General features: G+C 31.3%; 3 protein-coding genes across 3 annotated transcripts in view; all 3 read left to right on the top strand.

Annotated features, from left to right (window-relative positions):
* The first annotated feature begins 507 nt into the window (after positions 1-507).
* LOC123699047 (pupal cuticle protein 36a-like) lies at positions 508-4,542 on the top strand. The gene is made up of 4 exons (XM_045645904.1): positions 508-578; positions 1,160-1,547; positions 3,635-3,838; positions 4,122-4,542. The coding sequence occupies exons 1-4, from the start codon at positions 531-533 to the stop codon at positions 4,169-4,171; spliced, it is 690 nt and encodes a 229-aa protein (XP_045501860.1). The 5' UTR covers positions 508-530; the 3' UTR covers positions 4,172-4,542.
* A 6,092-nt stretch (positions 4,543-10,634) lies between these two features.
* On the top strand, positions 10,635-17,365 carry LOC123699345 (A disintegrin and metalloproteinase with thrombospondin motifs 16-like). The gene is made up of 5 exons (XM_045646273.1): positions 10,635-10,745; positions 12,155-12,575; positions 15,336-15,441; positions 16,524-16,661; positions 17,198-17,365. Exons 1-5 carry the CDS (start codon positions 10,689-10,691, stop codon positions 17,256-17,258), a joined length of 783 nt encoding a protein of 260 aa, XP_045502229.1. The 5' UTR covers positions 10,635-10,688; the 3' UTR covers positions 17,259-17,365.
* Positions 17,366-21,575: 4,210 nt separating this feature from the next.
* The window catches only part of LOC123699178 (A disintegrin and metalloproteinase with thrombospondin motifs adt-1-like), a 36,252-nt gene continuing 33,062 nt past the window's right edge, over positions 21,576-24,765 (top strand). The window contains exon 1 of the mRNA XM_045646069.1: positions 21,576-21,995. Within this exon, the coding sequence (XP_045502025.1) occupies positions 21,909-21,995 (87 nt within the window). The 5' untranslated portion in view covers positions 21,576-21,908. The remainder of the gene's footprint in view (positions 21,996-24,765) is intronic.

Raw genomic sequence — 24,765 nt, 5'->3', positions numbered from 1 at the left:
ATTTTCTTTTAACTAAAACTCTTGTACATACATACTATATAACTAGCTTACATTGATCATAATAATCACCTATATAATTAAAATACAAAGTTAAAAAAATAAAAACCACGTTTAATCACAGTACCGTATGTCGTAACCGATCTTTGTTAAGTGTACAAAGTTGTCCTTTTAAATTGGGTCAAAATCGAGTCTATAGTAGTCACTAACATACGAAAATGCAGGTGAAGTTAACAAAAGCGTTTTAAAAAACCTCACAACGAATCAAAACTATCTAAAGGGTACAAAAGGTCAAATTTCGACCTCTCACTCAGTTTCAATTAAACCATACTCACCCATCAATACACCACAGATACTCAAAACAAATCCAATTAGTGTATTACATCTACCAATGTCAGGTCACGCAGCAATTAAATCTATTACATTGGTATTCGGTAAGTGAACTTGCCAATTCTTAACGCCAAGCTTCATAGCACGTGCAGCCGAAATATCGTCCAACCAAGTGTAGTATAAAACCTCGCTACGGATGCACTATGGTACATTATACACACATCCTCCGGAGAAGCATCATCATGAAATACGTTAGTGTTTAAACCCTTAGTGACAGTGCTTGTGCTAGTGTCAAAGTGACGAAATGTTATCTTTAAAGTTGGATTAGATGTCAAGTTAACTTTCGAGATGCGATTGTTTTGATTGTAGTTCAAACTTCAAAGTGATTAGATTAAAAAAACATTGCGTGTGTTAGAAATTGCCTTTAACCATGTTAAGAAAGACGAAGGATTTAAAATATCTAAATTTATTGGAAAAGTGATGAAAAACATCTATAATATGAAAATTATATTTTCCAATCGAATCTTTAACCTTTAGAACTCAAATTCCTGCAATTTAATTTTCTTCGTCAATAACGTGACCTTTATTCTCATTCGTCTCCAAGTCTAAGACATTCAATTAAACATTATAAACGTACCAAATAACTTATACATACGCATCTCATAAATAATTAAATTTACATAATATATTTTACATTTAATAGCATTGATGATAACACATGGCTGAAGTTTATGTCATATCTTACAAGCTCACGAAAACAACCTTAGCAAATGTCAGGATATTCAATTCTATGATTCCATTCACGTGAACAATAAATTCTTTAAATTTTCAGTACGTGGTTTTGGCGCTCGTTTCCATGGCAACCGCTGCGAAATTGGACCAGGTTTATTTGCCGCCAAATGTGGCTTCTGCTAGTGGAGCGGATGCTGGTCTGCAAACTCCTTTTGGACCATCTGAAAGTCAATCATTCGGAGGGCAAAGTCAAAGTTTTGGTGGGCAGAGTCAAGGATTTGGTGGGCAAAGTCAAGGATTAGGTGAGCAAAGTCAACGGTTCGGAGGACAAAGGTTTACGCAAGAAAACCAGGGAAGTTTGAACTTTAATAGACAATCAGAGCGATATGCAAACCAAGCTGAAATACTGAAATTTGAGAATGAATTGAACGAAGACGGATTCAGATATGCGTATGAAACAAGCGATGGAACTAAGGCAGAACAAGAGGGTGAGTAATTTTAACTTTACTTGATTTATATGTATATTATATAGATCATTTTAATAAAGAATTCTCTCAAATTTTACTGGTTAGTTTCTATCGTTGTAACCTTGATTACTCCAGAACTACTGAATAGTAAAGGTTAAAACAAGTACTTAATACAACAAAGAAAGAAATATTTCGTTTTTTTTCATTACATATTCCAATAGACTGTAAGTACAAAATACCTGCAACGATCAACAATCAACTTGAAAGATGTGTTGTATCTTAAATTCAATCTTAAACTCGAAATCGTTTATTCCATTAAATTTCTAACAAAGAAATCTAGAACCTAAACCTTTTAATGATATTTATTTGCCAATTAAGAAAATAGATAGGTTCGTGAAATATCGCAAGATATTTAGCCGAGCTGGCAAAGTTCGTACAATCGCTTTAGTTTTCTTAAAATTTTATATTCATTATTTTCTTAAATAGTATCTTGCTAAAATCTATGTTACCTTTTTCTATACAGACAGCCTATAATACTGATATACTAACATACAAAATACACTTCGAAACGTAAACCTCCTTGCGCAGTCGGATAAAATGTAGTCTACTTTAGATTATATGGATAACTTTATTAAATCTTGCATAATATCGATTGCAATATTTGTAATTTGTATTAATAACAAATCTTAACGAGGTAATCCTATATATGCATTTGCATCTACAAAATTATAATACATATTATCTATAAATTTTAAGATTATTCGTTTCAGTCATAAATTTCCTAAAAGTTAATTACGTATTTAAACTATGGTTTTATGTGTTTGTATCTCTGGAATATGTAAAATATTGTCGTTATGTAGTGAATTATAGTCCAATAAGGTTAAATTATAAAGTGCGTAAAGTTAATAATAGTGCGTAATTTTATTATTTACTTAGTACTTGGCTGACTTTGCCTAAATATTAACATAAATAGTTTCTACAAAATATGTAAAAATAGAAAATTTAAGCATTTGGGATACCTACTTTTCACATCACATTACATTTCACTTTTGAACAAAATCTATTACATGACTTTCATTTCTACAAAGCTCTATGAGGATGCTTATAAATCTTAAAATAGGTATCTAGAGGTATCTTAAGTCTTATTTTTAACTTCACACCTTAACCTAACCTTCAGATAATATTATGTTAACATTTTGCCAACTTTTTGCTATTCACGCATGTAATATGTCAATTGCCTTTCATTTAAGTAAAAAAAAAACGATTCACTTATAAATTTTGCAACATTACATAATGTTAAAGCCCACTCAAACACGTAATTAGAGCCTATAACTCGACAGAGCTTTCAACATTGCATCTTTATCTATTTTCAATGGACATCTCAACAGAAGAGCTCTCAAATATAGTCCTACATATTTTATAGTATGTTACATAGAGCTGTCAAATTATATGACGGCAATTTGACATTTATGACCTAACCATTATGGACGATAGTCGCGTCTACATTTGTCACGGTTGTCAGTTACGTGGGGGGTGTTTTGTGAAATGATTTATGGATGCTTCCGTTTAAAGCTCTTGTATTGATAGACAGTCATTATATTGCATAAATTCTAGTTCATTGGGCCATGCCAATTTGGTTTATTATTTTTTCTTGAATCCATTGATTTGGAAATAACTTAAGTACTTACTTAGATGATCAAAAATAGCCACAATTGCAAAGCCTCTCACATTTTTATCTGTGTAATACGTTCAGTTGAGTCTTTGTGATTTTTTTAAATTTGGTTAAAAAGAAGCCGCACCCATCTAAATTAATTGTCAAATAATTCAAGGTATGTTGTATTTGGATTCAGATTCTAGTAGAGACATAGTATTTTCCGCGAGTTAATTAATGAACGGCTAGGATAACGGCAATAAAAGCAGGTCATATTTAATGTATTGTTATTAAATAAATAAATGAAAATACTATGTCTCTACTAGAATCTGAATCTAAATACAACATACCTTGAAGGCTCGGCTCTAACATACATTTAATAGATAACTATGTCCATACGATGACCGTTGACGGATTGAAACGTAAAAACTTGATAATGTAAACTTCTTTCTTCCAGGTCGAGTCATCCCCGGTGCTCTCCCAGAACAAGGGTCCCTCCTAGTAACTGGCTCATACTCCTACATCGGTGATGATGGTAAAACATACACAGTCACGTATGTAGCTGATGAGAACGGCTTCCAAGCGACCGGTGACCACCTTCCCACTCCACCACCCGTACCTGAAGCGATCTTGAAGAGCTTGCAACTTATTAAGTCTAATGGTAAGAGATTTTGGAACGAAGTTCCTTAGCGCGCGTTGCGTAAGGGCCTAGCCGCTAGACGGAAAAAATTGAGATGAAACGGCAGAAAACGTTATTTGCATTATCCATGCCGATTTTACTTGAGTACACTCGCTTCTGAATGCATAATATTTAGGGTCACAAGATAAATTATTACAGCCATTCCTTATTTATATTCAAAATAGAAGCGTACGCATGAAAAATTTGTGTCTAATCGATTTTTAAAAAAGATTAAATTTATAGCTGAATTTTTCATTATTTTCAGGTATTTACAGCAGCCAAAAAAGTAGTTATGACGCTGATGCCGGTTACTAAATATTTAATTTATTATTAGACTGATATTATATTATACAAACATAAAACTATTACGCGGGCTGGAACATTTGCTATAAAATTTCACAAGGCGCTTTATTCTTAATATCACTTGATGTTCCGAAGTAACTATACCTTTGATTAAATTTTAAGTAAATAGTTTTATCGGTTGTATAATATAATACTGAAATTGTGATACATTTTCGAAAATTACCTAATTCGTTTACGTTAATTAACTATGGTTAGTTGAAATACAGCTAAAGCAATGACTTTATTGATTAGATAGACAACGCTTTTGTTGTATTCCAATTAAACCACAAGTTTATAAAACTACAAGTTTTTATTGTTTTAAATAAAGTTAATAATTATTGTTATAACTTTTTTTTTATTTGCACTATCTACCTACCTTTTTTCACAAAATAATATTAATCTGGTTTTCATTCAATGATCGCTGAACTTATAGAGCCTTTTGGTACTTAATACAAAGATTTTAATTTAACTGGGTTAAAATTCATGTGGGATCATGCATCCAGATACATGGGCGTAGCCACGGTGGGGCAGGGTGGGGCGCTTGCCCACTCTAGCTTTAACCTGGAATGTAGGTAGATACCTAACTAAATCTAAAAATTGAAGTACCTACTAACTCTTTTGACTGACTAACACCTAACAAGTGTCATACGCCCAGCGACCAAACGGCTGAAGATTTTTGGATCTATTTCGTGGTGTGGTAGGTGAACAATAAGGTGTTTTGAATAAGAATAATTCGAATAACGAATTACACACGAAAAAAGAAAATAGCTGAGGTTTCTATGTTACATGAACTGTAAGAAAAATGAGTATAGTACCCCAATTAGTTACCCCACTAACTTATCCAATTTCACTTTTGTTGTTTTACACGTTCTACAACTCACTGATACTTTTTACTTTACTCGCCATCGCAAATGCCTTCGCAAATGCCTTCGCGAATGCCTTCGCCAATGCCTTCGCAAATGCCTTCGCGAATGCCTTCACGAGCGCCTTCGCGAATGCCTTCGCGAGTGCCTTCGCGAGTGCCTTAGCAAATGCCGGCGGTACAGCCGCCGGCATTTGAAGACCTGGATATAACTTTGGGTACATACTTGGTACATACAGTTGCTAGTTACATATTATTTTTTATTGTTGCCCCACTTGAGCCCATGGCTAGCTACGCCCATGTCCAGATATTTATTTAACTATTATTCATATACCTAACGGGATTGTTTACAGACATCATAAAAGCAAAGAGAATAGAAAAGTGTAAAAATGAATATTAACTGTAAAGTACCTATCAGTTTTTATGTTTTTGAGATTTATTTGTGATTACAGCCTACAGGTAGGTCCAGCATTGTAATAATTATTTATATGTTAACTTTAAAGGTTAACAACAGGTTATCCTAAGGTGATCAGAACCAAACACAAGCACATCATTATAAGCAATTGATTTATGTTTACATGTTCTTTAATGCTATCTATCAATGTGCAAAAATACTTCATAAGATTTTCTGGAATTCTGTGAAGTTAAATAATTTAGGTACAGATTCACATACCTAGGTACCTACCTATCTTGTACCTATCTAATTACGAAATAATGCAAATTATTTGCGGCATCTTTCTCAAGTACCTACTTTATTACTCCTATTTAAGTTTTCCTCGATCAGTTTTCTGTCCTATTTCAATTACTTAAGTAAAAATGACAACAGGTACTTTATATTTTTGTATTCCTGACAAAAAATGTGCTGTGGCAAGATTCAAAAACACTAAAATCGTCGCCTTACACCATGACGTGACGGCATTGTCATGAGCCGACCTTGAAATTTCTCTACGCGCCTGAAGTATGTTATTTCACTTTAAAAGGTTATTATATGTTTCTTCTTCCATACATTCACTGGATCGAAATAGCAGGGATTCGCCATTTTCATGAAGTCATATTATAGGTAACCATCTTGTGGGAGAAGTCTCTGGTTGTTATGTGAATACAAAATTAAAATAGTTACATGTAACGCTCTTTGTTCTACTTATATCATATCCATAATATTATGATGATGAAGATGTATGACGTCATCGACCTTGGCGCCTCTTGTAACTGCAACATTTAGGAATTTGTCACGCCGTTGATCCCATCAATCAACGCTAATTATGAACAGATTTAATGATTATTAATGGTTACATTTCATGCATATGAGTACACCGATGGGCGATATAATATGTATCATTTTGTTATATAGTTATAACGTACTTTTATAGGAACGATCGTCGATCACCCGGTCTGTAAAGCTGGCGATGAAAAATTTGCGAAATTAAAAACAACAACGCCAGAATTTGTTGCTAATTAGTTGCTATAATGACGATTTTGTTGCTCAAGCCGATCGCTGAAAATCAACAACAGTTCTAGCTTTACATTCAGGTAGCGCGAAGAAATCGGAATAAGGGATGGATCGTTTGATAAATGCAGGTGAATTTGTTGCTAATTTGTTGCTGCAAAAAAAGTGTAGATTTAGATTTTTTTCAATAGCGCCAAAAATAACACTCAGCTTAACTGTCGATTTTCGGTAGTTGAACATAAAAAATAATTTGCTACTGCTCACATTGTACAGAGTCATTATAGCAACTACTTAATTAGCAACGAAAAAGTAGCAAATTCTGGCGTTGCTATTTTTTATTTCGCCCATTTTGCATCGCCAGCTTTACAGACCTAGGATCATCCGTTTTGATAAAATTTGCCCACCAATGAAAGCTTGAATAAAGGAGGTAATTGGAAAGGTTATTGGATTAAAATATCAACCTCAAATCAAATCTCGCTTTTAGCCATAGTCATAAATTATTAACTAAGTAGGTACATAATAAAAAGCGTCCAAATTATATTTTTCATTAAAATTCAACATATTATTATTATGGAGATAATTTATCACTACTTAGAATACTACCGTATCATTTTCTGGGAACATAATGCTAATGCTAATTATTACGTAAAAATCTTCAGTAACATATTTTGAGAGAATGTTTTAGTTAATATGTTGTGTATAATATTATGTAGGTATGTTCAGTCAGGAACTACGGATCCGATTTGAAAATTTATTTCGGTGTTAGATAGCCCATTTATCGAGGAAGGCTATATCATCACGCTAAGGACAACAGGAGGGGGCTACGCAGGTGAAACCGCGGGGCGCAGCTAATTACTTAAAGTAGAGTTAGAGCAAGTTCGACAAATTACGAAAGAAACAAGCTACGATACTGATTTAATTCGCATTAAAATATATATAAATTAATTAATATAATATTAGTTTATAGGAAAAATACTGTTTATTAAGTTAACAAATAATTAAGTTAAAACCGAATCCATGTGTAAATAAAAAAACTAGAATAATAATTAAAATACTGTCAATTTCATCGCAAAAATGCATCTCTGAAACATTAATTGATCTTATACCTATTTGTATTATTTAACAATATATTATATAGTTACGTTATAAAATATAAGAATGTTGATTTATTTTTAAGCTATTGCATAGCTTCTATCGCGGGTCTTGAGCGCGGGGACAGAATCCAGAAATTGCGTAACGAAAAACCTCACGCTCCCCACTCCGACGGGCACGGAGGGGTGCTATGCAATAGCTTTACCGCGGCAGTCCCCGTGTGCCACACATACTATTTCCTCACATAAAGAACGACTAATCAGAGGATAAAATGATTTAATAGTACGTCACTAACCATATTTCCCTATATAAATTTATATTATTTATTTTCCTCGAAATAATGCACGTAATATTATTTACGTCATTGATATGAAAAAGGAATTTGAATTCTAGCTTATATAAATCTTACGTTGACGACGAACTTAAATAAAATTTACTTTAAATTAATAAGAACTTTTTTAACACAAATTAAAGTCAAAATAGTTCGAACCCATGTCCTCCACTTTATAAAGTACGATTGTACATAACCAACTTTTAAAAAGCAAAACGTTCAAGTAGTTTAAAAATAGAAATGATGCTCTTAACCGATAATATCTCTATTTTTATATCCACTATCAAAGCTAAAATTAAGTACACTAAATATATATTACTTGGGTATTAATGTCCTATCTGAATATGAATTGGAACTCGATTTCTATGAATTTTCTTTTCTCTATCAAAATTTCGCAGGAACATTTCATTGCTTTCAATTGATAATTAAGTTATCCGAAGCATACCTAAAGCGAATTAAACAATATACTTACTTGTTCCATAAATCCATACTAATATTATAATTGCGAAAGTAACTCTGTGTGTCTCTCTGTTACTCAATCACGCCTTAACTACTGAACCAATTTGCATGAAAATTGGTATGGAGATATTTTGATACCCGAAAAAGGACATAGGCTACTTTTTATTGTGAAATATGTAGCACGGGCGAAGCCGGGGCGGACCGCTAGTAAGATATAAAACTGTTAGTAAAGGCATGGGCGTAGCTAGCCATGGGCTCAAGGTGGGGCAACAATAAAAAATAATATGTAACTAGCAACTGTATGTATCAAGTAGGTATGTACCCAAAGTTATATCCAGGTCTTCAAATGCAAGGCATTCGCGAAGGCACTCGCGAAGGCATTCGCAAGGCATTCGCGAAGGCATTTGCGATGGCATTCGCGAAGGCATTTTCGATGGCATTCGCGAAGGCACTCGCGAAGGCACTCGCGAAGGCACTCGCGAAGGCATTCGCGAAGGCATTCGCGAAGGCATTTGCGATGGCATTTGCGAAGGCATTCGCGAAGGCACTCGCGAAGGCATTCGCGATGGCATTCGCAAAGGCACTAATAAGGTGTTTTGAATAATTTTTGAACAATAGTTCACCTACCACACCACGAAATAGATCCAAAAATCTTCAGCCGTTTGGTCGCTGGGCGTATGACACTTGTTAGGTGTTAGTCAGTCAAAAGAGTTAGTAGGTACTTACTTCAATTTTTGGATTTGGTTAGGTATCTACCTACCTTCCAGGTTAAAGCTAGAGTGGGGCAAGTGCCCCACCCTGCCCCACCGTGGCTACGCCCATGAGTAAAGGTTATTTCTAAATTCTATAGTAAGTTAATCCTAAGCAAAGAAACTTACGGATTTAGGTTAACTTTTTAAAATACTCTATAATTTGAAATCCTAATAACGCACCGTGTGTTCGTTTATCAAAAAACCTTGTATGTTTAACAGTTAGGATATAATTATTTGGGACAGATATCAAATCTAAAACCTAGCCCGTCTGGGCTTGATAAGGAATAACACCAAAAAATATTTTATTTGCTCTTCATGCACCGGATAACGATAATATTTAATTTATTACCGTTTTTCATATTCGATGTTTTTCAATATAATGTGTATGGTATAACTAACATTAAAGACAGGTTTAAAAGTTGTGAAAATCCAGTTAATATTATGTATGTGTATGGTAAAATTTACATGTAAAATCAAGATATTGGTCTAACTAAATTAATTAAATTCCTTATTAACAGCAATAAATACTGTAAAATTACTCTAATGTGTCCCAGACATATATAACTAATGTGTCTTCCAATCAAGAAGAGACCAGCACTCTTCGTTATAATTTATTTTTATCAAAACAACCATATTATACAGATCACTCTATATAGGCCTATATCTCAAGACCTCAATAATAACATGCTAATGGAACTAGACCAAACAATATGTAGTAACAAGACTAAATTGAACGGATCATTGATTTACCGTTCTTTAATAGTTTGCGGTTTAGGTAGGTATTAATAGACATAGCGTTTATTACGCGAACCAATTTAGAAATTTTATGAATGAACTTGCTGACCCGATAAACGTTGCCCTCCCTACGCGCGAACTGTAAAACGCGTGTTTTCTTAGCTTTTTATTATTTTTGTTGCGATTTCTTCAGTTTTTCTTTCATATCTTTCTTGAAGTTCATATCTATGGTCGAAGTTTATCTATACCGATGTTTATGGGTAATATTTATTATTCTATGGAACTACATCATTTTAAAAGCGGTTTTTCCTGCTTTATAATATAATTTTCCTTGATAAAATTAATATTGGGTATTTTTATGGATATAATTTTATACTGTAATTTCCCATGTACCAAATTATAAGGAATTGTTATTTTAATAAGAGATTTTTGAAATATTAAAATAAATCGTATCTATTATGAATAAATATCTATTATGGCTAAATTATTTATGAATTCGTTCTATAGAATATTTTGGAAAGTAACTACCAAATAAAAGGACCTGAGTTAAATGTTTAAAAGAAACTGGATATATACTCGTAATTAGTAGTATGTATTGTGTTAAATATTTTCTTATGTTTCACTTATGAGCATGGTAATAAACGCCGCGTTTCGATCGCTCGTTCCCGAACGTCCTAGCAACAAAATATAGGTTTATTTCGTTACTAAATTGACGTCTAAAACACACGCTGACTCACAGTTAGTATAATAATGTCAAGTTTGCTTAGTGCTTAGTGCGTGCTTGTGCCGGCAACTTGAGCTTAAAAGTTAATATGAAGAAAGGTGTGTTTGTGTGCGTGTGTGTGTTGATTAGCTTCGTGGGAGCGTATGTGAGTATTGTTTTACTATGTTGGTAGTTTGTTTTTAAATATAACAGATAAGTGTTCGCAAAATGCTGAAAGGTTTTATTTCTTCTTATAAGCTTATCAATTTATCATGTTGGTAGTGTTAAAATATCATAAATATAAAATAAGTGTTAGTAAAATACTGAAAATTATTATGATTTATTCTTATTAGCTTATAGGAAATGTCACTAATATTTAATGCAATTTCATGAAACTTTAAAATATAATTAAATAACATAAATTTAAACTCCACATTCGATTACAAATATAATATGATAATTTAAAAAATAATAACATAAAAAACTGCATTGTTTAGACAAAATTGACCTACCTCACCTACCGAAATGTAAAAATTTAATTAAAATACCTTACGAAATGTATTATAATAATAAATTATCTAGCAATTATAATTGACTGTTAAATAATTGTAATCGATTCGATCAATCGATTGTCTATTATTTTTAAATAACTTGTTATAAAAATATCCAAGATTAGGATTAATAATTGTCCCCCTGTGACTTGTCTGGGAAAATTAATCCTGAGGGTAACTACCAATTCTTATAATTTTGCTATTATCGTATAAAAAATTTCACATTACGACCAATCATTTACGAATCAAACATTATTTGGCGGATCTAAAATATCTAAAATCGACATTGCATATTTTAACAATATTACGTTAATTCTAACACAGTCACATCAATTCAATTCCAAGTACAATGACGGCATCTGCGAACTCAGCTGATCTCATAACATCTTTCATTCATGTCTATATTGTTTTAAAATTTCATTCATCACTTGTGTTAAAATCTTAGTAGGTACTATGTAGTCATAGTATTCATGTGTATAAACAAGGTATAAACTAATGTTTTAAAATAAATGTCACATACCTTTACTACAGAAACTTCCAAACGAATGCATCAAATTTGATGCATTCGTTTATAGAGCTTTCTTTTAAAAATATAATATGTTTACTGTCAAGAGAAGGTCAGTATGAAAATTAAATCACAAGCTGAAGTTACTAAACTACGTATGATTTAATTTATTCTCAAATTGATTATCCGTCAAAACAATGTTATCTGCATTATTCGCCAACGCGCATAATTTAGGGATCGTAAAAAATATTATCTTAAATTTCAGATTAAAATACCTAGCTCTTATTTTTATACATTTTCCTCATATTCATCATATTATCATTGTATACTTATTAAGTACTTAGTCAAAAAAGTAAAATTATTTAAACGCAAAGCAAACATCGTAATATTTTTATTGGATTGGATGTGTGGAGTTTCAATAAATTTTAAGATAATTAAATTAGCACGTGATCCTGAACACTTAACATAACCGTCTTCATAGCAATCGAATATTAATCAGGTCAATTATGCTATTTTCAGAAACCAAATCGAGTGCGCCACACACCAACCCACTTATCTTACTCAACCAAGAAGATCGAAGTAACAATACCAACTATGGTCCATCTAGACATAAAACTTACCAAGAAACTAGCCAAAGAATACAGCTTTAAAACAAGGAAAAAACTAAAGAACATTGTCAGAGGTATCATAAAAGATGCCAGTTCTTTATTCAAACACAAATATTTAAATGCAACGGTCAATTTCAAATTATTGGACGTTAAATTCTTTAGAAATAACAGAGCGGTTACTATGGATGAAAATGCTACGAATTATTTAAGGAATTATTGTGACTGGCAAACTGAGAAGAAGAAATTGAAGAAAAAGCTGTATTATTCTGTGTTATTGACTGGCCTGGATTTATTTTATATTAAGAACGGGAAGCCTGTACGAGGATCTACAGGTAGAGTATTAATAATAACAAAAACTAAATTATATTTGCGAATTTTTAAGTATACCAGGGTATCTCCCCAATACAACACACGATCACATAAAATAAATACATGCGCCAACGCGACGTTTCTACAATGAGGAAGGACAAATCAGCAAAATTCGAATTATTTAATTATAAAAATATGCCTATGTAATGTCAAACACGGTTTAAAAATAACTCATAATGTTAGATAACCAATAACCATATTAGTTATTTGGTTTCACACAATTACAATTTGAAGTTTTTAACAAGAACGCCTGTAGGCACATCATAATTTATTATATCATACATACTGATTTTGTAGAGTTCTTATAGTACGAGATCCGGCTGCAGGATTAGTGCGTTCATCGGTTTTTTGCTGAAAACCGAATTTTTATGTATATTTATAATTAGGAGAATATATATCGACTAGGTTGCCAGTCAAAATTTGGCCGCAAGCATGTTTAATTAAAATTTTTCTAATCGATTTTTGGGAAAAAAATTCGTTCACTTGTTTTTTGAATAAAATGTAGTCTACATCACGGCAAATGATATAAAGATTCAAAAAAATCACGGTTGCCGCTTTTCACCTGGCCGCAACATCTTGGCAGCCTGGTGCAAACAGGTATGATTTCGATTCATTTTTACGTTCATAACGTACATTTATGAATCATATATCAAATTAAAGCTAATTTTTTTCTATTTATTATCATACAGTGGTGGTCACATAATTAAAGACACTAAGAGCATTTTATACTACCCAAGACACTTCTCTCAACATTTTTTTTTACACTACCATTGGAACTTGTTAAATAATTTTAAAATATTCAGGTATGTGTTGTCTAATGCTAAACTAAATTTTATCAACAGAACTTGTCGGTTTGTTAGATTTTAATCGGTTCATCCTTACTACTAGCAGTTTTAACCTAGCAAAGGTCTGGCCATATAATTAAAGACATTAGACTCGCTTATAAGAAATATAAAAAAAATATTATTTTAATGAGATTATTTTTACAACACAAAATACCTGACGTATTTACAAAACATTTGTACACTTTTCAATATTTGGTTGCATGTCCTTTGGCAGTAATGATGGTTTACATCTCTTGGGCATGGAAGCAACTAATTTTGTTCAAGTTGTATCACTAAATTGGTTCCATTCTTCGAAAATGTTTTGCAAAGTTAGTCGACGTTTGATGATCGCTTTGCCGCGATTTCTTTCTTTCTTGATTTCATAAGTTTTCGATCGGATTTGAATCCGGACTGTGAGGGGGCCAATCCAAAACAGTAACAGATTGGTTCCTTAACAAGCACTTCACTACTTTTGCTGTGTGCTTGGGATCATTATCGTGTTGAAAAGTCCAAACAACAGGTAAATTTTTCTCTGCATAGGGCAGCATGGATTGCTCTAAAATATACTTGTACTGGAATTTATCCATGTTGCCTTCTGTCTTTTTGACAGGTCCAACACCAAGTCCAGAAAAACAGCGCCACACTTTGATATTTCCACCCCCATGTATGACTACTTTTTAGAGTATCTTGGATCCATTTCCTTATTGAGATGGTGTCTTACATATTGTTTTCTGACAGAATTAATCATATTTATCTTAGTTTCATGCAGAAACAGCACATGTTTCCACTCTCGTTCAGTCCAGTGTTCGTATTTTGTAGCAAAGTGAAATCTTGCCTTCACATTTTGTTTTTTCAAAAGTGGTACTTTCCGAGATACTCTTCAGTGCAAGTTTTCCTCACACAGTCTACGTCTAATTGTGCTTGCAGACCCCCCTTCAAGCCTGCTGCACCATACAACTCTGAACTGTATCAGTTCCGACCCTTTAAATGGATCTTTTTAGCCAACAACACCATTTTTGAATATTTCGGCCGAGTAGTTTCACTTGGTTTTGCTTTTCTGAGTACGTTTTCGGTCGTGTGGAACATCTTGACATATTTTATAGCATTCATAACCATATCCTTGAAACAGTTTAATTTCATGGAAGTTAGAAATATTTTTTCTTGCGGAGGAGTCGCAACTCTTGTTTTTAACCATAGTAATTGATATTAAAACTATTAAACGTATGAATTTTAATTTTAAAAGTTAAAAATAACCAAAAAAATTATAGTGTCAACGATTTATGAAATTACGCGCCAAAAGGAAGTAAAGCACAATGCTGTTTCTTTTTATTTATAAAAAATTGTAACTCATTTCTTGTTGTCTTTAATTAAGTGGCCAGCTATACGTACGTTAACAAAGTTTGTGTTACATTCCCACAGAGAGCAAGTGTCGAAACTAACAAGGAATATAACAATTTTTTGTCCCTCATTTTAAAGAACATATTGTCTTGTATGGTTTAATAAAAATAATACTAGATTAAATACCTTTTTCAGATAATTGTACTTCCTAATGTAAATCTTTTATGGTCAATTCGGGGGTGTCTTTAATTATGTGACCACCACTGTATATGGTTGCCTAATTAAATCCGGCCGCAAATAAGGGTTGCCGGCTGTTAAAAATTATAAATATTTACGCCTATTAGTACACCGACGCATTCTTTTTATGTATATTTATAATTAGGAGAAAAGCGGCAACCGATGAGCGCACTAATCCTGCAGCCGGATCTTAGACTATTATTTCGTCAAGTATTTACAATATCGTATAACTATAAAAATTAATAATGAATTACATCTCTACGTACCGATGCCTACCAAATAATTTAAAACATTTTTTAAATAATAAAAACTTTATTTTTTCAGCACGCAGTTATTCTAATGGTGTTTGCAGCTTGCGAAAGAGCTGCGCGCTTCTGGAATGGCAGCCGAAGAACATGGGATATTTGCTCGCACATGAAATAGGACATAGGTAAATATTAATTAATTCAATTTCAATATACGTAGAATATACTTTTTCATGTTTGTTTTTACATCAAATATATATAGAGTTAGTAATTGTATGGATATAGAATTGTCATACAGAAATGATACAAAATCAAATTTTAAATGAAAAAGCTATCTGCTATACAGAAAACAAGAGTTAACATTATCATGTTCCTTTTCGATCAATTGCATAAGATATATACCAAAGTAGGTATATGATAAGTAGTAGGTACTTATTACCATTGTAAATTATAATATTTTTGCTTTCCGTAATATGTTTATAACAAAATATATTTAGAAGGCGGTACAAAGTGAAATTGATCCGTTAAATATGAATATTATAATAAATAGGTACTGCGAATACAGATTACGGACCCTCCATTATTTCACCGTTAATATAATTGAACTCTAAACGAACCAAACAGGATTAACAGCTCACATTCACTTTGAGGCTAATAATATGAAATTACTAGATTTTACGGTTAGATTTTAGAGCCTACTCTAGATATAGTATATCTGTAGTATATGCTCGTTTAGTCATTAAAATAAAGGGTTATGGATAATATAGGTACCTATATTATCCATAACCCTTTATTATTTAACCCTTATATAACCCTTTATATTAACCCTTCTTTATTATTACCTACCTGGGTACGTATACCCAAGATATAAATATTTTCTATCTAATATTTAAAATCAAAATATAACTATTTTCATTTATAAATAAATAACAATTTACATCAATTATTTTCAGTTATAAATGAAAATAAATTACAAAAAAACGGAATATACAAGAAACCTCGAAAATTAGGTACTTATTTAAACAGTAAAAGCACAGTATTACAATATTATTTCCTATATTGTAAATAATTATTGTAATACTTACTGTGGTAAAAGCATCTGATTAAAAAATATTTTGCTCAAAACTAGAATATGAGGCATGTGTTTTCAAATAAATTCCTGAAATTTGGTATCAATTATTACTTAATCATCATTAAACAAGATTTTAATTTTAGGCGTACTTATTTTGAACATACTTCTTATCAATGGTATTTAAATATTTTTCAGTCTCGGAGTACCTCATGACGGTCATCCCTTTAACAGTTGTAATAAGTTTAAAGGCATCATGGAGTCACAGTATGACCCGGCTAGCATTTCGAATACCTGGTCTCCTTGCAGTCGAGTTTCTTTGGAATTCTTTATACGGTAAGAAACATTTATTTATTTATTTTATTTTATTTTAAAACATTAATTATTTAAGTTGATAATATAGAGCTGTTGCTGAATACCGAAAGTTTAGTAGCGCTCGTAGTAATATGAAAGATTGTATTTTCCTCATCAAATACAGTTTGGATTGCTATTTTATTTTCATAGGCGTTGTTACTTTATTTTTGTTGTAATATTTCTGTAGGCGTTTAGATTTCATGCATGTAAAGTGATAGAAATATTTTTTTACCTCGTAAATTGGATAAACTGTTTTGAACTGAACCTTTTGAACTGAAAATCTCTATTTTCAAATCACTATTCTGTCTATTTTTTTGAACTGAAAATCTTTCTTTCGGGATAGTTATTTCTTGTATTTTCCATTAACTAAAATAAAATAAATTAATAATTCACAACATCATAACTTAGAATTCCCCGATCATGTTTATTTTCTGTTTTAAAAAGAGTAGGTACCTAACAATTTACATTTGTCGGATATTATTTTTCAAACTAACTAATTCAATATTAATTTATTACAGGAGCAAAAAGGCTTGGTGCATCAAAGAGAGCAACCAGCAGTTGAAGTATAAATATGTTTAGTTTATAAGTAGTAACTTATTTTGTGTGATAGTAGGTTAATAAAATATTATGAGATAAGAATAACACAATTCTGTTTTATTTAAGTTAATATACAGAGACAATTACTGAAGAATATTAAATTATAGAGAAAAAAACCTCAAATAGTTACATATAAAAAAACGTGCACTGAAATAAAAACTACACTATTTGCATCAGCAAATACTATTATTATAAAAGGAAACACTTGTATATGTATTATGTATGTATATTTCGATTTCAAAATATATTCTTACACTAGCGTCAGCTGAAGAAAGCTGTTGTTTTATTTCGTTTTTATCCCGCGTCAGCCCATGCGGATTCAAGTAGGTACATAATATTATGTAGTTTAAAATTCACAGCAAATACTAAACTATTTTCTATAAATCCACTTTCACTTAAACAATATACCTACCTGCAATGCGTAAACATAATAAATTCGGGTCACGCGTCCGTCCGTACATCTCATATAAAATGCCGTATTTGTATGCAATATACAAAATTGAAAGTTTTCTTCGAAAGTGTTATACTTTAAAACTGAAAGTATAGCCAATTAAGTTTCGTTAGTTAATGGTCGGATTTATTGTTTAATTGCTGGCTGGTTATTATTTAAGATGATTCAAGTTAGCTTTGAAAAGAGCTAAAATTTAAAAAGTGAATCGAAATTCATTTTCAGACCTCTTTTGATTCTATATTGATTAAATAACACAGCTAGAAGAACCGATGATAAATGTTAAGTACCAACCCATAAATAAAAACATAGATTTTAAATGTAATTAAACAAAATAGGTACACCTACGCAAAATTAATAATTGACAAAATTTTAATTGAAATAAAGTGAAAAATAGAATAAGTATTCTATTCTAACACTTTTTTGAATTTTATTTATTAGATAATAATTAACTAATGTAAAACATAAATTATATCAAACCTGGTTCGAAAATTCGAAAATGACGATAAAAAAATGTAGACATTCTTAATTTGAATTCCTAAAAAGGGCGCCAATGTTCATGCAACTTCATCCGCAGATTAAACACAGTGACCTAAAGACACGGTAAAAAACAAAAGAGTACTGTTATTTTATATGTCAGTATGCACATTACATTGTTTTTAATTTGGACTATTATAAGAACAAAGACTGAACGGTAAGTGGTCATGGTTCGGAGGTGCCACGTACTGTGGTAATCCTACATAATGGTGACATACCTACTAACCGACAGTTCAGACAATTTTATATATTGTTTCCCGAATCGTAAATCTTGCAAATTGAACTATAGATTCGAGTGTGAAAGATTTTATAGGTAAAACAGACAAGTATACATTTGAGCGTTAAGACATTTTGAGTTATTATTTAATTTACAATTGTATTGTCTGTTTTTGTTTTCTACAAAAATATAAAGCAGTTCTACTGTCTGATAAAATGAGATAATTTAAACAGCATACTAATATTTGGTCACTAACCACAAACTATATATGTATATCTAAATTACTATGCGTAACGTAACTCTACGACCTTTTAACGCAAGCTTACAATTAAAAACTACATAACGTCATGGAAAATGGGAAAAGTGTAAGTCGTTTGGACTTTCAAGCACATCTTGAATCCAGATTGAAAGTGGTTTCTATATCATACTAACGACCTTGTAACATGGACAAATTGGATATTCTAGATGCATTTCTAGTTGAAGATATTCAATAGATTCATATGAATGGATAAGTAAATCGATTTTGTACCTTACATAATACATAGTTTATTGAAGTGAAACTTCTTTATCGGGGTTGGAAAAAAATTTAGTGTAAAATTTTTTCGTTACGCATGACATTTTTTTTTACGCGCCATCTTTTTGGAGTGAAACTTCTTTATCGGGGTTGGAAAAAAATTTAGTGTAAAATTTTTTCGTTACGCGGGACATTTTTCCGTTACGCGCCATCTTTTTCTTATCCCTACCACGCGTGATTCGACGTATTTCTGTAAAGTTGCATATAGTAAATTATTTTTTTTTGAAAAATAAGGTCATAAAGAAGTTTCACTTCTTACGTGTGTAAGTACACGCACACAATTTTTTTTTACACAGAATGAAGTGAAAAAGGCAGTTTATGAATGGTCATACTATATCGAAGAGGGCAGATAAGTATATGTTTTAAAAGATTTAAAAGATAATTTTATAATATTACTTGTTAGCTGTCCCGGCAAACGTTATGATAAGAGTAGGGCAGAACGCCCTACTCTTATCATAAAATTTTGTCCGATTCACAAATTCAAAATTTCATGAAAATCGATCAAGCCATTTCGGAGGAGTATGATACAATATAATATTGTGACACGAGAATTAACGAGAAAGAAGATTCGATTTATTGTACAGCTATTTGATTAATAAGACATGTATCTGCCCCATAAATTATTGTTCTATAATATTATGAAGATCCAATAGTACCTCTATAATAGTTGACTTATTAGAATTTACATCTCGTTTCAAGTTATCAATTAGCGATCTCAGTATTACAAATGCATCCCATAGCAATGTGAACCGATACAATCGTAATCCCACACTGCGACATTTCGTATTGTTACTAAATCCTGTAATTACTGCAACTTTCCCATGTGTATGGTAAAAACTTGGAAAATAGGATTACTTGCTTGTTTTAATTTCCTTGTGCAGACATATTTTATAAGAATAATTTAATTGTAACATGATTTTAGTGAGGACAATGTCGATAATATTTTGACAATGAAAAATGCTCTGCGCTGCGCTCCGCCATATTTGCGCGCAATATGAAAAATATACCTAATGATATTTTTAATTAGGTACTCTCTTTTTACTTTCATTTACTTTGATTCTCTCAAATTTATATTATAAACAACTTAACCTTCTACTTCACAGTTTGCTCTATTTATTTCAATAACTAACTCTATAATGATCACTTATCTTATAAATTGTTATTCTTTCACGTAAAATCTTGGATTAACACATAGGATAGGTTATATCCCGGAAATCCCACGGGAACGGGAACTATACGGGTTTTTCTTTGAAAACGCGGGCGAAGCTGCGGGCGGAAAGCTAGTAAGTTTTATTTATTTATTTCAAAGCCATAAACAACATACAAATTGCTCAAGTTTCCATACAATACAGCTATAATTAGACATCGCAACATTTGTGAATAAATAATCCGTGGTTAATAGAGTTGAAATGCTCTCTCTTTTGAGATTTCCGAAACAATGCTAGCGAGTGACGGCGAAATATCGGGAGAAAGGTAACAATGGGTTCATGTGGGACATATCGGTGTGATCTGGTGGAACAGGGGAGGTGTGGAGTCGCTATTGTTATGTAAATTGTGGAAATATACAGAAACTAGTTGAATTTCGTGGTCCGCTAGTAAAAGAGTAGCCTGCGTTCGGATCCAGATTCGAATTTCAATTTCAAAATTATTTTATTTTTTATGAATATTAGATGCCAATCAATAAACAAATACAGTATTAAAAGAAATACATTATATACCTACTATAATTTTATCAATATTCTTAAATGTATAGTACCTAGATATTAACATTCTTAAATATATACCAATAATAATAATAATAGCATAACCTTACCTCGATAACATAATTTTTGTGTGCTCCCAATTGCTATTTCACCGAATTACAAAATAATAGCATATCTGAGTAAGAAATTATTTCACAATAGCGACTTCATAGATTTTCTGTCCAACACGCAATGTGTATCAATCGAAGTGGAACTCTAAGATTTTCACTATCTCACTGTTCATTTAAATCTGTCCTGGATTTCCTTCAGCATTGTTGCATTTAATACGGGGTGAAATCATTTGTACTTAGAGGATAGAAAGTTCTAAAAATATCGTTAAAAATTTTGAATTTGGAACTTCAACAGTTTAGATAACGCTATGAACTCGCATAGACTATGAAAAACTTGCGTTATAAATCACAATAAAAGTTATTAAAATTAAAAAAAAAAAAATATAGCTTTCCTTAATAGTTTTCATCGGATGAAAATATTATTTTCTACGGTAAGTTTATGGAATAGAGTAGAATTGACTAAGTAGAGGTTTATGTCTATAAAAATATTTCTCTCACACTAAAATTTACAATTTTATTAAATATTATAGGTATTTCATTTATTGTATTCCAAGAAAATATTTTGATTATTTATATATTATTACTTAAAACAAAATAAACAAAAAATCATCCAATCTCTAAGCATCCGACAGTGTACAACAACCCTTAATCCACAGCAGTATTTCACGACAGCAACCGCCTAACAACGTTCTAATTCAGCTGCACAAAACTGCACAGTCGCAGGCCGTCAAACACCGCGCGCTGTCGTTGTCAAACGCTGACAATCACTTTTTTTTATCTGTGCATTTTTACGAACAAAAACGTCTGCCTAAATTTAAAAAAAGAATTCTATTATAATCTTTATAGTTGAAAATTTTCGACTGATTACCTATCTTTAAAAAAATAAAGCGACTGGCTGTATAGAAAAAAAATTGCTGTCAGTTTTGCGCGGGAATTAAAAGTATTTTTTTTTCTGTGAATTTGGAAATATTTTTCAATATTATTACGAGATGAACAAGTAAAATCACATTTTAATTCACGGAAATGAATAGTGTAGTGTAATTATGTATTTGTGTCGATTGTTGTTTACAATAGCTTTATTGTATTTTTTGGATCGAACTGTACACGGCGCGGAGTTTTTTGACAATGATGTAAGTATTTTGTTTATTTTATATTTTCAGGTAACCACTCTTACCTCTAGGAATAATAATTGTTTTGAATGAAAATGTAAACATTAAATTTCCATAAACGATTGTTAAGAAAACTAAATGCTGTGTCACATAATAATTTTCCAGATTTTTAATTAGGTAAAAAAAAAAAAAAAATTTTTTTACTAGGTAGGTATTTAGTTTTACCTATTAATTATTACTTTTCCGTTTTCTTACCAGCACTCATCTTACACCTACCTATCTCAGAAACAATTTCTTTGTATACCTCTTTCATAAATAGTAAATAAAAAAAATTAATCACACACATTGAGAAAATACATCGTCTTTATAAAGGCCATTCAAACTTAAAATATATTTTCTGGCAAAATAAGAAGTACGCTTGCTATTTTACAAACCAAAGCAAAAAGATTTAATCCAAAACAGTGATTTATAATATCGCAAAAATCCGGTTGTATTATGTATATCAATAAGGAGCACACAAGACGGGTACCATCTTGTATTCAGTTTGTTTACGTTTTCAAGGTCGTAGCTGAAGGACGTTTGGGTTCAATAACCCCTTACTATCTTTGCTTGTAATGAAAGAGATTATACATTACAATACAACGAAACGTTTATGGTGAAAAATGATAGTTTATCAGTGATGGAATGCTCCAAAGTGGCCTATTAAAATAATAATAGTTCGGTGGAACTTTTGCTAAGATAATTTATTAGAGCAAGATAAATTCCTTCTATAGGAAAGTGCAGAAATAAAATGAGAGGCTTATGAATTAGTGCCGGAAAATTTTTACATTTTTACAATCATTTGGTATTAAATCCCTACCATCTTTTCCTGTGTTTTTCTCGTACCATACACAGTACAGCTACGTTATTACTTATTGTTTGCTTAGGTAGTAACTATACTTTCATACGAATTTCATAATGATAAACAATTATATTGATATTATCTATTAACAGGCGAAACATATATTTAATTCCATGATTCCATCCTAGATAGTTGAATTCCTAATACAGGTTATTAGGCATTCAAAATACGTAAACGACATTTTAACGATATCCGAAGCTCACCCATACATATTTACTACACTAATAAATTCACACGTGTTTTAATTTTAAATAAAAAAATATTAATGTTCACGAAAACGCAAACAAAATCATTGAAATATATTAAAAAGCAGAGCTATAAAGAGCTTAGTGACATTTGAACCTGTACCAGTTCTGTCCAGTTCAAGGTTTGTCCAATTTGGGCCCATTCATTGTGGGCCTTGACTCTAGTGGACAATTTCGACCCACTCTCAATTTCTAGCTATTGTTTTACTTCCCGGGCGTAGGAAAGTTGTCGCTATGCGTGATGTGAACTAGGTTTAGCTCGCGGCGCCGCGTGGTAGCCTGATAAAAAGTCTGTATGCCAATAATTGATTTATCAAAGATAGATACATGATTGTTTATATATTTATTGCATACACATTAATCTGTGCTAACTAAAATTATTTTATTTCCTATGTAACTCAACTAAAATTGATTGTATTTAAATTTTAAAGTGAATAACCTTTTCGTTATATTATTATGTTATCTATTTTATTTATTCTATTACTTTATTTGACTCCACTAAGTTCCAGTTAAACAGTGAATTTAGTAAACCTTTTTCGTATTCTTTTGGATAATGTTTTTAGAATTTTTATATTTGAGACGAACATCACACAATTTAAAAATATTCAAATGTGTTCAGCCTATTAAGTTATAGATGGGCTGACATTTAGCTTAATGTACATAAATTTTATAAAACAGGTTAATTAAAAACTATTATCTAGCAAAAAATTCTAAGTAGCACGCGCAAGATTTTCAATGGCTGTGAAGTTTCCACACTGTCACAGAGAAAACTATGATATAATATTATGTTACCCGTACAATATCTCTGATTTCCGTGTCGTAGGTTATGGATCTCTTCCGGTTTATGGAGAAAAGCCTTTTTTGTTGAGGAAAGTATGATTTTTTATATGGACAGAATAATAATATAGGTAGGTAGTATTTACAAGTTATCCCTATAATATATAACCGCGGCCTCCTGATTGACCTAAAAAATTGTGAATTATCCTAATTGTAATTGTACACTATGTGCAATTATTTAATTATTATACAATGGACCTTCCGGGAAACATATTTTAGTCATATATCGGAAAACTATTTTAAATTTTTGCGCGTTTACGGAGGCGCGGAATTTTTTCATGTACATTTAGTAAGTAGGTACGTTATTTATAAAAAGGCTTTATTTTGAATAATTATTTGTTTGAATTAAATTTTATTAATTATTACCATTACCTATATTATATTTGAGTTTCAACTTAAACTTAGTGTTAATTATTATATTTCTCATATATTTGTACTTTTAAATAATTAAAAATATAAATGGCAAAGAAACAAATAAAAGTCGAGTACAATAAACTGATTTTAATAAAAACGCAATAAAACGACTGAACTGTTATTACTTCACACCACTCTCTCACATACCATTGTATTAAATATTATTGTGTTATAAACTTTAACTTAGTATTGAACTAATTAGCGATTATATACATTTTTTTGTTGTAAATAATATCTTTAATATAATAGTTATATCTAGGAAATATAATTTATTTTAAAAACAAATAGGTAATTATCTAATATCTATTTTTATTTCACCGACTTTACCGTAAAAAGATACATGAATAAAAATAAATATTAAAAATATAGAAAATGATAATATTACAAATTAGTA

Source organism: Colias croceus, chromosome 17, assembly GCF_905220415.1.
Source record: "Colias croceus chromosome 17, ilColCroc2.1".
Classification (NCBI taxonomy): Eukaryota; Metazoa; Arthropoda; class Insecta; order Lepidoptera; family Pieridae; genus Colias; species Colias croceus.
This window is presented reverse-complemented; position numbering and strand designations above follow the sequence as displayed.

Bases quoted from the DNA above. Each gene is read 5' to 3' on its own strand.
- LOC123699047 (XM_045645904.1), top strand. From the start codon at position 531: ATGGTACATTATACACACATCCTCCGGAGAAGCATCATCATGAAATAC. The intron at 1,548-3,634 runs GTGAGTAATTTT...TCTTTCTTCCAG, and splicing joins AACTAAGGCAGAACAAGAGG to GTCGAGTCATCCCCGGTGCT. The intron at 3,839-4,121 runs GTAAGAGATTTT...CATTATTTTCAG, and splicing joins GCAACTTATTAAGTCTAATG to GTATTTACAGCAGCCAAAAA.
- LOC123699345 (XM_045646273.1), top strand. From the start codon at position 10,689: ATGAAGAAAGGTGTGTTTGTGTGCGTGTGTGTGTTGATTAGCTTCGTG. The intron at 10,746-12,154 runs GTGAGTATTGTT...TGCTATTTTCAG, and splicing joins TTAGCTTCGTGGGAGCGTAT to AAACCAAATCGAGTGCGCCA. The intron at 12,576-15,335 runs GTAGAGTATTAA...TTATTTTTTCAG, and splicing joins GCCTGTACGAGGATCTACAG to CACGCAGTTATTCTAATGGT.